Consider the following 13,835-nt stretch of genomic DNA (forward strand, 5'->3'; position numbering starts at 1 on the left):
CAGGAATGTTTGTGGACAGTGTGGAGAGCCCCTCCACGTAAAAACAGGTTATTGTTGTTTGTACTGTAGCACACGGGAGTTCTGAGGGATGTTGTGCCTACATTGGCTCTAACTAGCCACAAAGTTAGTGTGCTCTGAATAAGTATTTCATAGAGTGTAGAGGGTTTGAGGTTATGGGTTTCTTTTTATGTTCTTCCTGCTGCACCCCATGAGGCCAGAGTTACTGAAGAAAGGGATGCAGGGCAGTAAACATTACATGTCCTACTGTGGAAAGATATTGGGGGTTTTGAGCCAAGTGGAAATGCTTTTTCAGCTCTGTTGGCTTACCACTGAGTAATAGTGGCACTGCAGTCTGCACCCCCACACATGGCACAAGCACCTCTGTGCTGTAGCTCTACCACTCACAAAATACAAACAGCCTCAAGAAAAGTAGCCTAAGTCTGTTCCTTGAGTGGCAAATTCCTCATCTACCATATCTGGCCACTGTAAGTATGGGACTGATACTAGCACAGCTTGCAATTCTTTGGGCTCTTTCTGTACTCTACTGACCATCACTTCTCAGAATGTCTGGGCTGTGGAAATCTGAATGGTCACTATCTGCTTTCTTTTGGCATGTTATCAAAGCAAGAGCTTGAAATGTGCTGAAATTCAGCAAGTGCATATGGGATTATGCTGTGCAATTATCAATTAGTTACGTTTCCAGGATAATTTTCCCTTCCCTTGATCTTGCCTTCTCTTATCTTTATTTTGATTTAAATGCGCTTTTTTTTGAATGATGATGCAGTTTCCTTACTTATGAATAAATCCTCTTTAATATCACAGTCAATTATATCAGCAAATGAGTGGGATAAGATGATCACTGCCTATATCTGAGTAATGCAGAAAAGTTAGTGAATATGAGCTTTAAACAAACATTATTTATGAAAGGCTCAGTTGGACTGCATCCACTCTGTGCTCATTTTAGGCAAAACTGCATCCAGAATCCAGCCCCTGAAAGTGTCTTCTCAGTCTCTGCAGAAGTGATAGCACTGTGGTAGAGGGACACTAACATGGCAATAAAAGGATCCTCTTTCATTTCAGATGTCTTCTAGAAACATGGCTGGCCAACACATCCTTCCTCAAGCTTTGTATCAGAGCAATATGCTGAAGGCTATGAAGATCAGAGAGAGGACACCTGAGGATCTAGTCAAACCTCCCGGTGGAATAATTCATCACTTCAGGACTATGCACAGATATACCATAGAAATGTTCAGAATGTGCCAGTTTTGTCCACAGTTTCGGGAAACGCTTCAGAAGTCCCTGACTGACCAGGCTACCCAGACTTCACTGGAGCGCCAGAGGAAGCTCAACTGGTGCAGGGAAGTTCGGAGACTTGTTCCTTTGAAGACTAATGGTAAGTTATGAGCAGGTCTTTGCACTCGCAGTAAAATGGGTTCTACGAATGTAGGTAACATTATTAATAGCATCTGAGTTCACATTACTGAAACAGAAGCACATGGCTTTAAAAATGTGCTGCCTTTTAATCTTAGTTTTGTAAATTAAAATTCTTTCCACGTGAGGTACTGCCCTGAGGCTGTAGCAGACCCCTGCCCATACCACAGTATGTGAATACCGTAGAAATTTCACAGATATTTTAATAATGTTGGTAAGCTGTGGCACTTCAGAGTCAAGAAAAAGGCAAGGAAACTTGATTTGGAACCCACCGCCTTCCCACGAATCTGACTGCTACATGTCGGCAGCCTCGTCGGAAGCACCAAACATCCTTTAATGCCAGGCAAGAGGAGCCTTCAGATGCTTTGAGTGACAGGGATGCATTCCCATGTATATTTAGCAGAAGCTAATATCCTTCCAGTAAGCCCTGCTGGCAGGCAGGGTTTGCTTGCTGATCCAACTTTAAGAACAGTGACGGCAATAGCACTCAGAACATGGAGCCTCTGGGAACCTGATGCTGCTGTCCCTGGGGTTAGCACCCCACACTGGGGCTGCTCCCTCATCCTCAGCTACCTGCTGGGGTTTGCCAGCTCTCACCCTCTCTCAGGGCCCACCAGCAGCCCCCATGGGTGTGACTGACACCCATCTTTGTGCAACACAAAGTTTGCAGTGCCCTTTTCTTTCAACAGTCAGTGCTGGTTTCAGGACTTGGCTTTTGGGTTACTTTGTGTGTGTATTGCATCAAGTGCTACAAAGGAAAAGGCGCAGAAGTAGTGCCAAGATTTCCTGAACGGGTTGCATTTGTCCACAGTCCTGAGCAGGAAACCTTGGCACATGACTGTAAGAGTCACCGGGCATTTCACATTCAGTGGAGGAAAGATTCGGTAATGGCTATGACTTACAGTCACGCAGCTGCAAACTTGGACCCAGGATTCCTTACAGCACAGGTTGTCCCTAACCAGGAAGAATAGACTGGGACGGTGAGGACTTCAAGAAGATGGAAAATACATATTCTTTGCTCAAGTAGCAGATCACAGCAGTTACAGAAACACTGGGTGTGGTGGACCTGCAGCCTTGTTGAAGTCCATGTTGTGTTCTATGGTTGCTTCTTTTCATATCTGCTTCTATACTTATCTTCCTAGTCCACATTGTTCCCTTTCCAAGTTCTGCCATATTTCTCAGTCTGATTGTACACAGCTGTGTTATACAGAAGCCTTAAAAATAGGTAGATGTCACTGTGCAACCTAAAGCCTGATCCCGATGTGTGTCTGTAACTGTTGTAGAGGCATTGACCTTTTGGTGGGCTTTTTGGGCTGCCTCTGCATTGGTGTAAAATTCTCATGACTGCAGTTGGGGTGTGCACAGACGTTGCGGAATCTTGAGCTTTGGAAGGACTGGAGTTGCAGCTAGGGCAGACAGCGCTTTGCAGATGCTGGGAAGGTAACATCACTCCAAGTGTTGCATCTTAAAAACTTCACTCTAACAGATTTTCTAGAAAAATGGACAATGTGCACAATTTTTGCCTGGGGCAAAGAGTAACAGTTTTAGAATCCCCCCCTCTCTTGTCAATAGAAATCCTGCAGGGATTAAGGCTGCCTGGACAGACCCTTGTGGTGACCACGTTACATTCAGTAACACTGACCTCTTTCTTTGTCTCATGACCATCGGCAAGTGTTACAGGTGGGAGTAGCATGGACTTGGATCCCGCCTGTGAGCAGGCACACCAGTATACGAGATGCTGAAATATTAGGGCAGATTGAGGGAAAGCAAAGCAAGGACTCGGTTTGTGGTCTCCCCATACACTGTGCCGACGAAGAACTTGGCTTCAGTTCAGTGCTTTGGGGTCATTAAGTGCGTGAGTAGGAGTGTCTTTGGAAACCTGTGGGTTATGCAAAGTAGTTGCATTGAAGGACCTTTGCAGGAGAAGGAAGGTAGGTTGGACAGTAGGAGAGGATCTCTGAAAGAAGTGCAGAAGCCTGGAGAAGCCCTGTATTATTCCAGAAAGTAACTTTTTTTTTTCTCCCATGTGGCATAAAAAATATTTCTTTAAGCATTTAGCTGCTTAACCTATAGATGTGGGAGGAATATGTTAATTCTTTCAGTCAACAGTGGGCTTTCTTCAGAAAATTCTGGGGTTTTTCTGATCAAGGTTGTAGTTGTTGAAAACAGAGTAAGTATCTCCTACAGGATCTTTTGATGTACATTTTACCTAATATGTTTGTGAATCTGTGGCGTGGTGGGGTTTTCTTAATTAAAAAAGCTGTTTTGAATCACCACATATTTCTTTGCAGAAATCTGAGAATGGAGGATAGAAGGAAAGCGGTAGGAGGTACAAAAATCGAAACTGTTTGGGTTTTTTTCCTTTTTTTAAATTTAAAAATTCCAGCATCTATTGGCTGTAGAGATTTCACTTGTATAATGAATTGGCAGTCATTCCAGCTCGCCCAGCCACACCCCCTGGGAAAGTCCGAGGGAGGCTACGCTGCACCCCGCAGAACAAAAAGTACAACTGTTGCTCAATTGCTAGTCAAACGGTGTGGGGGAATTCCAAGTGCTGTGTAAGGAATTTTGGGCAGTGCTTCTCAATAAAGAACCGAAAGTGAGCTCTCAAGAGAGAGAAAAAATTTAATCTTATCTTTGCTCTAGATTTTGCAAAGGGAAAATTTTAATGGGATTAATATGTCATCTTTCTTGGTCAGAAGGAAACCCAGTCAGTTTTTCTGTCGTCTTTGTTGCTCCCTGATATTTGAGCTCAAGTAAGCAGTCTGCAGAATTGAAGTAAGCTTTGCAAGACAGCATTCAGAAACCAGAAGGCAGTTGCAGGAACCTGATATCCACCAATCCCATAACAATTTATGAAGCATTGAGTAGATTTCAAATTATATCTTACTCAGGAACTGGGGTCTATTGTAGGCTTTTCTCTGCAGTTTCACAGAATAAGTAGCAAAAGTGTTCACAATGGTGTAATTGAACTCATAATGTGTGTGGCAAACTGGGTTTAATTCTTTTGTGGGAGTTCTTTGGGTGGGTTTGTTTGGGTTTTTTTTCACATGAGAAAAAATCTAGTAGCTTTACCAGGGTTGATGTCTTCTATTCCAAAAAAATTGCTGTGGTTTCTTAACATTGGGTGAATCTGTTTACCACTGTAGTAAACATCAGACCTAGTTTTGCATCTGAGGATATGACAATAATGATTCTTTATGTCTCCCTTTCAGGGGAGACATCCCCTTTTGAAGAAGATGGCTAGAGATAGAATTCGAAACCCAGATATAGATATATTTTTTGTCAAACCTTTTAATTAAGTTAGTTATCTCCTCTGAGTCTCAGTTTCTCTGAAACTGAAGAATATCACAATCCTTCCTACATGGAAAGAGGAATTTTTCAATCAAGGAGATTGCGTAAATGAAAATGGATTCACTGTCTTTCATTTACTTAGTTCTAATTTTGGATTCTGAAAAACAGCCCTCTAAGTAATACACGTAAACACCCAACACACTATCATTTCTGAGAGGAAGGCCAGAGGTGTTCCTATGATTGCTTTACATAAATCGCCTGCCACTCCCTTTCTGTCTCCTTTTTTATTACAATTCCTCCATCAAGAACAGCCAAGTGCCAAGCAGTGCTCATCAGGGGATGTGAGGCTTGGTGTTACTGTAATATTTTCTTAATGGCTTTCATTATTTCAACCCCATGCCATTTGGTGTATATTTGTATAAACACCAACGAGGGAGATTTACATCTTCTTTTGTAATTTTATGACTTCGTTGTGTTTAAGAAGCTATTTCAGCTGTGTTTGACATTTGTAGTTGACCCCAAAATTTAGTGTGTGATACCAGTCAAAGTTAAGTAAGATAGGTAAGGGGCATTGCTGAATGACAGCTTAACTTGGACTGGTACAGAGACAAAACCAGTAGGGAGGGGAGTTTTTTCTTTCTGTCTCTGAACAGAGACCATAACTCTGGTCTCCTTCTTTACAACCCTTCTCTCTGAGGCTTAGAGAGAAGTGCACAGGGAATATGCATATGTGCAGTGTAATTCTATGTCCCACAGGTTTGTGGTGTTTTATTTAAGTAGCCATTTGAAAATAATGCACTCTTTCTTTTGTTGCAGGTGATGGAAATTGCCTTATGCATGCAGCATCACAGTACATGTGGGGCATTGAAGATATCGACCTTGTCTTAAGAAAAACATTGTTTAGTGCTCTCAGGGAGATTGACACACGGAACTTCAAGCTCCGCTGGCAGCGGGAGGCTGTTAAATCCCAGGAGTTTGTAGAAACGGGACTCCATTATGACACCCGGGTAAGGCAGCCTGAGGGAATGGTGCTGTTTTCTGAGTGCTCACCAGTGTTGCCTTGCTGATTCTGTTTGCTTTTGGGCTTCACGGATTCCATCATTAATGGAGAGCAGAAATAGTCTTCCTTTGGAGGAAATGGGAAAATGCAGTTATTTGAGCACTGCTGTACTGCAGCTGGTTCCTGACCTCCTTGTCTTTGAACCATTGGTGACAACTGTTTCTTTCCTCAGAACTGGGAGGAGGAGTGGGAATACCTCATTGAAATGACCTCCCCAGAAATATCTGGGGCTCGAAACAGGCTTCCTTATAATGCACTGGAAGAAATCCACATCTTCATCCTTGCTAACATCCTCAGAAGGCCCGTCATTGTCCTTGCAGGTGAGTTGCCTGGCTGGTCATCCCACTGCGTTACTCTTGTGCTGTGTTAGTAGTCTTAGTCAACAACTGTTGTTTTCAGGTAGATGCATTTCAGAACACAGTGTTTTCAGCAATTATTCTAAAACCCCCAGCGTCTGTTTTCTCTTGCCTGTAGCACATATTATTTGTGTTTTCTTTTTCTTTTTTATGCAGATAAAGTGGTTAGAAGCTTAGAGTCAGGTTCCAGTTTTGCTCCTTTGAATGTTGGTGGTGTTTACTTGCCTCTCCTGTGGCCAGCTGAAGAATGCTACAGATACCCAATTGTGCTTGGCTATGACAACATGCATTTTACACCACTGGTGACTCTAAAGGACAGCGGGCCAGGTATTTTTCAAGTACCTTGTTTGGTATTTATGTTCCTTCTTCAAAACCATTGTGCTGATAAAGCATTTAAAATATAATCTGGTTTAGATTTCCATTTATAAAGTTAAATAAATGTAAAAGATGAATTTGAAATACATTCTTAAAATGTGAGCAGAAACAGCTTTGTCTGTGGATCTGAATAGAAACTAAATGTTACCTTCAAGGTATTGATGGAAAGTAGAGTGCAACTCACCTGCTTGCAGGCTGGAATTAGTCAAAGGGTAGCCTCTGCTTTATTGTGTTCTGGCCTCCTTTCCAGATCACATCATAAGAGAAGAAGCTTTGAAGGATGCAGTCTCACAGCAGGGTACCACTGCCTGGCAGGAATAACAAAATAGATGCTTTACCATTTTTAATGCATCACTTCTGAGTGGCCAGCAGTTCTCTAGTTTCAGGTTACAGCATCATCCCACAGAAAGGCATAACAAACAAAGATCCACAGTGCTGCTCACATGGAGAAGATAGTTGCTATGGGGACATTAAAACTACTGTGGCATGGAGCTAACTTTGTGATGTAGGTGTGTCTGCGACCTCCCCCATGGTTCCATATAGAAACTGATTGTAGCTGTTCTCCTCTCTCTCAAAAATTTAGTGGTGATATCTCCATGTGTTGCATTTTATGGTTATTCCTGACTAGTTGGTTATGTGTGTGTGTGTATATATATGTGTGCATGTGTATGTGTTAATCCATCTTGTTTCTCCACAGAAATCCGGGCTGTCCCTCTGGTCACCAGTGAACAAGGCAGATTTGAGGATTTGAATGTGCACTTTCTGACAGATGCAGAAGAGAGGGAGAAAGAGCAGCTGCTAAAAGACTACTTGATAGTGATGGAAATTCCAGTGCAAGGCTGGGATCATGGTACAACTCATCTAATTAATGCTGCAAAGTGAGTGTCATTCCTGTTTCCTCAAAGTTATATTTTTTACCAAAATGGGACAAGCTGGGCAGCCCAGTGTCTTCTTTTGGTCTTTCCTTCCTTCGAGGTGACCCATGTGTTTACTACCTGAAATATGAAACATTGGCATTACCGTTGATATGTTTTGAAGTAGTATGAGCTGAGGCCTGTCTCAAATTTAAAGGCAAAAATGTGGTCAGACTTAGCAAACTGAAACTAGCATTTTAAAAGAAAAAATCCATTTGATCAGTTTCACTGACTTTTGGATTACACAGGAGGGTGGTTGAAAAGTAGTTAAATGCAGGAACTAGTTAGCCCAAGCTCTTGTGCTTTGTGTAAGGGCACATTGCATAATGGGCAGTTGGTGTCGTTTTGGCTGCCCTGGGGAAAGTACTTGGCAGTATGGTCTTAGCACAGATGCCTCAACACCCTAGGCTGTTCCGTGTGGCAGTAGGCAGGAAGCTGTGGCCAGTGAAGGAACCGGTGTCTCTGCTCATCCCCCTGATGGTTGAGCATCAGTAACACACAGGGAGCAGCTGGCAAGACACATCAGCTTCTCATATTTAATGGACACTGGCAGCGATGTCCAGCCAGTCCCCTCACAACTGAGGGAGGGAAGTAACTCCCTGTATCCTCAGTCTTTGATTCCACTACCACATGGAAAGGAATCTTTATGCTGTTGACTGGTTCTGGTTTAGGGGCCTTGAAAATTGAAGTCCTCCTACCAAAAGGATACACGCACACATAAAGGGTAGCACTTGAGCTTCCCTAGTCCCACTGCCTGGATGTGTTCCGGAGTATTACCAGAAATGTTAGCTCCTCATCTTTTCCCTGCAGCTGGAGGCAGAGTAAGGATGGTGTGATGGATGGTAGCATTGCACGCACCACACTGAAACCCCCCACTTTGTTTGAAGAATTCTGCTGGTAGATACAGACACAGCAGGGCAGAAGCAGGAGCAGATTTTGTGATAAACTGTATCATGGAATGCTGAGCCCACTGTAGGAAGGGCTTGTTCTTAGTATGGAGTAGTGAAGAAAAGCATCTTCTACTCTAACCTCTCTTCAGTTCAACACTGGTCCTCAGAGAAATTCACCATTTGGGGGACTTTCTGCTTCTGAGAGGTTACCCATATTCTTTGTGCAAACAGCTCTTAGACAGAAAACCCTCACCTAGCAAAGCCTTTTAAGAATACTTCTGTTTAGCATTGTTTCTGGACATTTATTTCAGATGTGAAAGTCTCCATCACTGAACACCTGCTTTTAAAATTATTTCCATTTACAGCAACAGTGTAACATCCCAGATCTTCTGTCTGAGTAATATGGATGTGCACTAAATCTACATTTCCTTCCCACATTGCTTGTATTTGCTTCCACCCCCACCATCTGGTCTTTTCAGCCACTGATGCAATCTTCCTTTTTTGGCTGTCAGGTTAGATGAAGGCAACCTACCCAAAGAAATAAACCTCGTGGAAGATTACTTTCAGCTGGTACAGCATGAGTACAAGAAGTGGCAGGAGAATGCTGAACCCGCTAGAAGAGAGATGTGTTCCAGGAATAGACAGGAACTGTCACTTTCCCAGCTCTCGCTCTTACAGATGAAATGTGAAACGCCAAATTGCCCTTTCTACATGTCTGTGAACACCCAGCCCTACTGCCACGAATGCTTTGAGCAGAGGTCCCAGGCAAACAAAGGAAGAAAGCAGACCTCCAAAGCAGCACCTGAGAAGCTGAAGGCACCTGGGTCAGGCTTGCCCCGTGGGGATATTTGTGAACCTGGGGGATGGACATCTGAAGGACCTGTAACAGAGCCTCGCTCTGCACCTCCAACCGCTCCGAGCCTTTTCCTGTACAGTGAAACCACAGCCATGAAGTGCAGGACCCCAGACTGCCCCTTTACATTGAATGTGCAACACAATGGGCTGTGTGAACGCTGCTACAACTCCAGACAGCTTGGTCCCTGCAACAACTTGGATGACCAGAGACACTTAGACTATGCCACATGCAAAATGTGCTGTCAGAAGGCCAAGAGGACCTTCAATGGTATATGCAGCACTTGCTTCAAAAGGTCTACAGAGCAGTCCCCAGATGACAGTCCCGCTTTCCTGCCCACCTGCCACCAGAGATCAACGTCAGACCCGTCCCAGATCTCACAGATCCTCCACCAGCACTCCTGTTATCAGGCTCCCAACAGCCATGGCAAGGAGCCCCCACAACCAGCACAGCCTCCTGAGGAGAACAGGGGAGGCAACCTCTGTAGGAAACCTGGTTGCAAGTTTTTTGGGACATCACAAAATGAGGGTTTTTGCACGCTGTGTTTCTTTGAGTACCGGGAAAACCATGGTAAGTAGAATTAGAGTGAGCTTTGACAGACTTTGGCTGCAGATCAACCTCCTTGAACTGTGAAATTCTGTGTGCACTGGCTGATACAAAGGCAGGGGGTGATGAAAACAGTGTGAGGAGAAGGTGATTTTCTGTCTGTTGTTATCCTATTATTATGGTTTAACAACAGCCAGCAACCAAACCCCACACACTCACTCTCCCACCAGCAGGCTCAGGTAGAGAATCAGAAGAGTTAAAGCTGGAGAACTCATGGGTTGAGATAAAGAGAGTTTAATAGGAAAAGCAAAAACTGCACATGCAAGCAAAGCCAAACAAAGAATTAATTCACTGCTTGCCATGGGCAGGCAGGTGTTCAGGCTGTGTTTCCTCCCGGCCTCCCATGCACCCCTGCCAGCGGGGCACTATGAAAAGCAGAAAAGGCCTTGGCTCTGTGTAAGCCCTGCTCAGCAATAACAAAAACATCTCGATATTATCAACCCTGTGCTCAGCACAAATCCAAAACAGAGCCCCATACCAGCCACTGTGAAGAAAATTAACTCTACCCCAGCCAAAACCATGAAGGAGCACATGGCAGCAGTGTGAGAAATCTGTGAAATCTCTCGTAAAACTTCCTTTCAGCTTTGATGGAAGCAAAACTAACTCAAAAGGGGGTGGGTTTTGATACCTCCCCAGCATCCACTGCAATTATGGTTTGGTATGAATTTTCTTCACAGCTAGACAAGTTGTAGAGGTCAGTGAAGGAAATGCTGTAAATGTATGGAAGGTACTGAAAACCCATTATGTTAGCAAGGCGTTTAAGAACCTTTGAAGAATTTGAAGATCCGTATCTGTTCTGGATGTAACAGGTATAATGCTCTGGAGTAACCACTGTAGTTGCCTTGATAAGCAGAGCAAGTAGCAGTTGACTGTGGATAATTAGCTGATATTTTGGAGTAATTTAGGCCTGTATTGTTGTACTCTGCCTTGAAATCTTCCTTGGTAATACCATGTGTGTGCATGCACGTGTTTAAAGACTGACCTTCAAAAAGGCAATAATCTGTGAATAAATCACAGCATGAAATCTTCATCTTTCATGCTGCTGCCCTCTTTCACAGGTAAAGAGCCCTTAGGTATAGAGCCTGAAAGGCATAAGTAACAGAGAATTATTACTTACCTCTTCAGACTGTTTTATTGCTGGTAAATTTGCCGATACAAGTAAAGAAACATGGAATAGGTTGGGTTGGAAGGGACCTTTAAAGATCATCTAATTCAACCCCTCTGCCATTGGCAGGGACATCTTTCACAACAATGAGCTTTCCACATGAATTCAGATTAGGGAACTTCTGTGCCAGCTTGCAAGAACTTATTTTCCAGCATTGCTCACAATGAAATTTTTTTTCCTTCTGATTGTGGAATATATAAGATTGCTTCATGAGACTAAAAAGTATAATTCACTTTTTCCTATTAAGCTCTGTACCACTTCAATAATCTGATGTGACTGAAATGGGGGAGGCTGAAACGGGTAGGTCACAGATGACAGTCAAAATGAAGTCAAAGATGAAATTTTTCTCAATTTCAGTGAGATCCAGGTTTCCCACTTAGGGCAAGTTTTTCCCAAATCATCTGTTTCAACAACTTCTTATATGAAAGTCAGGCTGCATTAGCACCCTTATTTACATAACATGAAGAATGATGTACCAAGTGGGGGGTGTCTCAGAGATGTCAAAAACCCATGCTTGAGGCTAGTTGATCTTTTTAATTTATTTTCATTTTTAAGGTGGGGAACTTTTTATAGTTGCTGTGGGCCATCAAATCTCTTGGGCACATTCGAACTCCTCCTGTTCATGCTTTGCATTACAGACAGTGTTCTGCTACGCCAGCAGAGGAGATCTCAGAGGAAGTCTTCGGCAGCAGACGAGACAGGGAGCTCCGCTGCCGGCTTCCGTAACACTGTGTCCTGCCAGCGGCGCGACTGCGGCACCCTGGGCAGCACAATGCTCGAGGGGTACTGCCAGAACTGCTTCATTATAGCCCAGAACCAGCGATTCCAAGAAGCCAGAAGGACAGAACAGCAACTGGTGAGACAGCCAGAAGTAAGTGTGAACTTCTCAAAATCTTCCTCTTGTTTAGCGCTGCATGTTTTTCTCTTGTGTGAGCAACTTGGGATGCATACTAGAAAATCCTCAACTGCATCCTAGCTATCATGGAAAGACAACCATAGAGCATGATTTTTTCTGCTGCAATTGAGCAGTGCTCCTAAAAAGTCATTCTCACTTTAGGGTTGTCAGTGGCCGTGCTCAGTTTTACCTCAGCTGGGATTTTGCCAGCAATTTTAGTGGAAGCAATTGGACCTACAATTGGGTTGTTTTGTTGATTGGGGAGGATTTTCATTCTTACCCTTAGAGCTGTGCAACTGCATCATGGGGTTCAAGTTGAATTTTTGATTGAGTCCATTACAGACTGTCTTTGTTCCCGATGGAGGTATTTTATGTGGTTTGTTTTGGTCCTTTTAGAATTGAGGGTTGCCAAAGACAAAAAACCCAACATTTTTTCCTAAGAAATGACAGAATTTGTGGTTTTCTTTGGTAAAACTCGACTTGGCTCTTGGCATTGCACTTTGTAGAAGTGCCTGCAAGCAATCCCCAAGTGATTACCTATACAAACCATGAGTAGAGTAAAAAGGGAATGAAAAGCCATTTGTGCTGCCAGCACAGCGACTGACAATGTGTTTTATTATTTTTCAAGAGAACAGGGCAGCACAGAGATGTGCAGCGAGCAGCACTGAGTACCCAGAAGAGACAGTGTGGTGTGGCTTCGTGTAGAAACAACCTGGCCTGCAGAAGTGATGACCTGTGCCCTGAGTGCCGGCGCCTCAGTCAGCTCCCACCGTCGGGGAGTGCCAGGGAGCCAGCGGCACAGGAGCCTCCCAAGCAGCGCTGCCGAGCCCCTGCCTGTGATCACTATGGCAATGCCAAGTGCAACGGCTACTGCAATGAATGCTACCAGTTCAAACAGATCTATGGCTAGTAGGGAACAAGAAAGCGATGCCAGCTACTTCCTTCACTGAAATGGTGCTATGTCCAAAACACTTAACAGTCCTGGGAGTGGGAGAGCGGGGGGAAACATAAGCTGTCTGCTCAGATCATGTTTATTCCCAAGAATGGGAATAAATTTCTACTTCCTCTAAACACTGCATACAAGGACTGCTGAGAAGGTCACATTGCCTTCTGCACAGAGCTCTCATTCATGACTAAGGTCTTACAATGCCATATTTAATTCTTGGACTTCCCAGGAGGGAACTATGAAGCATTTGAATCCAAAGAACTTCCCAATTCTGCCTCTTTCTCAATACCTCCCCTCTCCCAGGCAAGGACCCATGCCTACTGTCGGAGGTGCTGGACCTTTTTGTGTCTGCATACATCAGTCAGGGGCAAGTCCTTCCTGAATGGGATTACCCAGGACAGACTGATGCAACTTCCAGCTGACATCCAAAGAAACATGGTTTGGGTTGCCCGTGTCCTTGCTGTTCTTACAGAGCTCGCCAGGGCGGGAGCTCCCGCAGGCATTTAGGGTGATAGCAGCAAGCGGTCTGTGTTTGCAGAGCCCTCAGCAAACCACAGCCAGAAACAAGACCAGCACTGGTCTGCTCCTTTAACAAGCTTAACCTAATCAGCATTTAGAACCTTTCCCAAATCCCGAGACAGCTGGAAAGACAGAAGTTACAGAAGAAATGCATATGATGGCAAAAATGCATGCTGCCATTTCCCACTTCTGTGGAAGGAATTATCTCCAACAGACAAAGAAAAACCCCAAATCCCTTTGTGTTCAGTTCTGAAACAAGAGTGACTCTTCCCTCTCTTGCACTGCAACTGTCAAGAGGAGTATGTGTGTGCTGTTCATATCCTCCCTCCCATTTCTGTCACGCTCTCTGTCATCCTGAATGTGATTCTGTTATCATGCAAACAGCTTGGAGCTCAGTAACATGAGTTCCTCAGGGTTGAGATTTTACTCCTGGAGTTTATGCTTCCACTTCTCAATCTGCAATTTTTCTTTGGGAACCTCAGCTTTACCACTGTGCCTGGTACCTGCTTCTCTCTTCTCCTTTCACACCTT

General features: G+C 44.0%; 1 protein-coding gene across 1 annotated transcript in view; it reads left to right on the top strand.

The window, feature by feature from the left end:
• The window catches only part of TNFAIP3 (TNF alpha induced protein 3), a 15,219-nt gene extending 1,786 nt beyond the window's left edge, over positions 1-13,433 (top strand). The window contains exons 2-9 of the mRNA XM_017737269.1: positions 1,081-1,393; positions 5,542-5,732; positions 5,958-6,105; positions 6,298-6,468; positions 7,214-7,394; positions 8,833-9,743; positions 11,583-11,815; positions 12,468-13,433. Coding sequence (XP_017592758.1) covers positions 1,081-1,393; positions 5,542-5,732; positions 5,958-6,105; positions 6,298-6,468; positions 7,214-7,394; positions 8,833-9,743; positions 11,583-11,815; positions 12,468-12,749 — 2,430 coding nt within the window. The 3' untranslated portion in view covers positions 12,750-13,433. The remainder of the gene's footprint in view (positions 1-1,080; positions 1,394-5,541; positions 5,733-5,957; positions 6,106-6,297; positions 6,469-7,213; positions 7,395-8,832; positions 9,744-11,582; positions 11,816-12,467) is intronic.
• The last annotated feature ends 402 nt before the right edge of the window (positions 13,434-13,835 follow it).

The sequence above is a fragment of the Corvus brachyrhynchos genome, unplaced genomic scaffold, assembly GCF_000691975.1.
Source record: "Corvus brachyrhynchos isolate BGI_N302 unplaced genomic scaffold, ASM69197v1 scaffold6, whole genome shotgun sequence".
NCBI classification, from domain to species: domain Eukaryota; kingdom Metazoa; phylum Chordata; class Aves; order Passeriformes; family Corvidae; genus Corvus; species Corvus brachyrhynchos.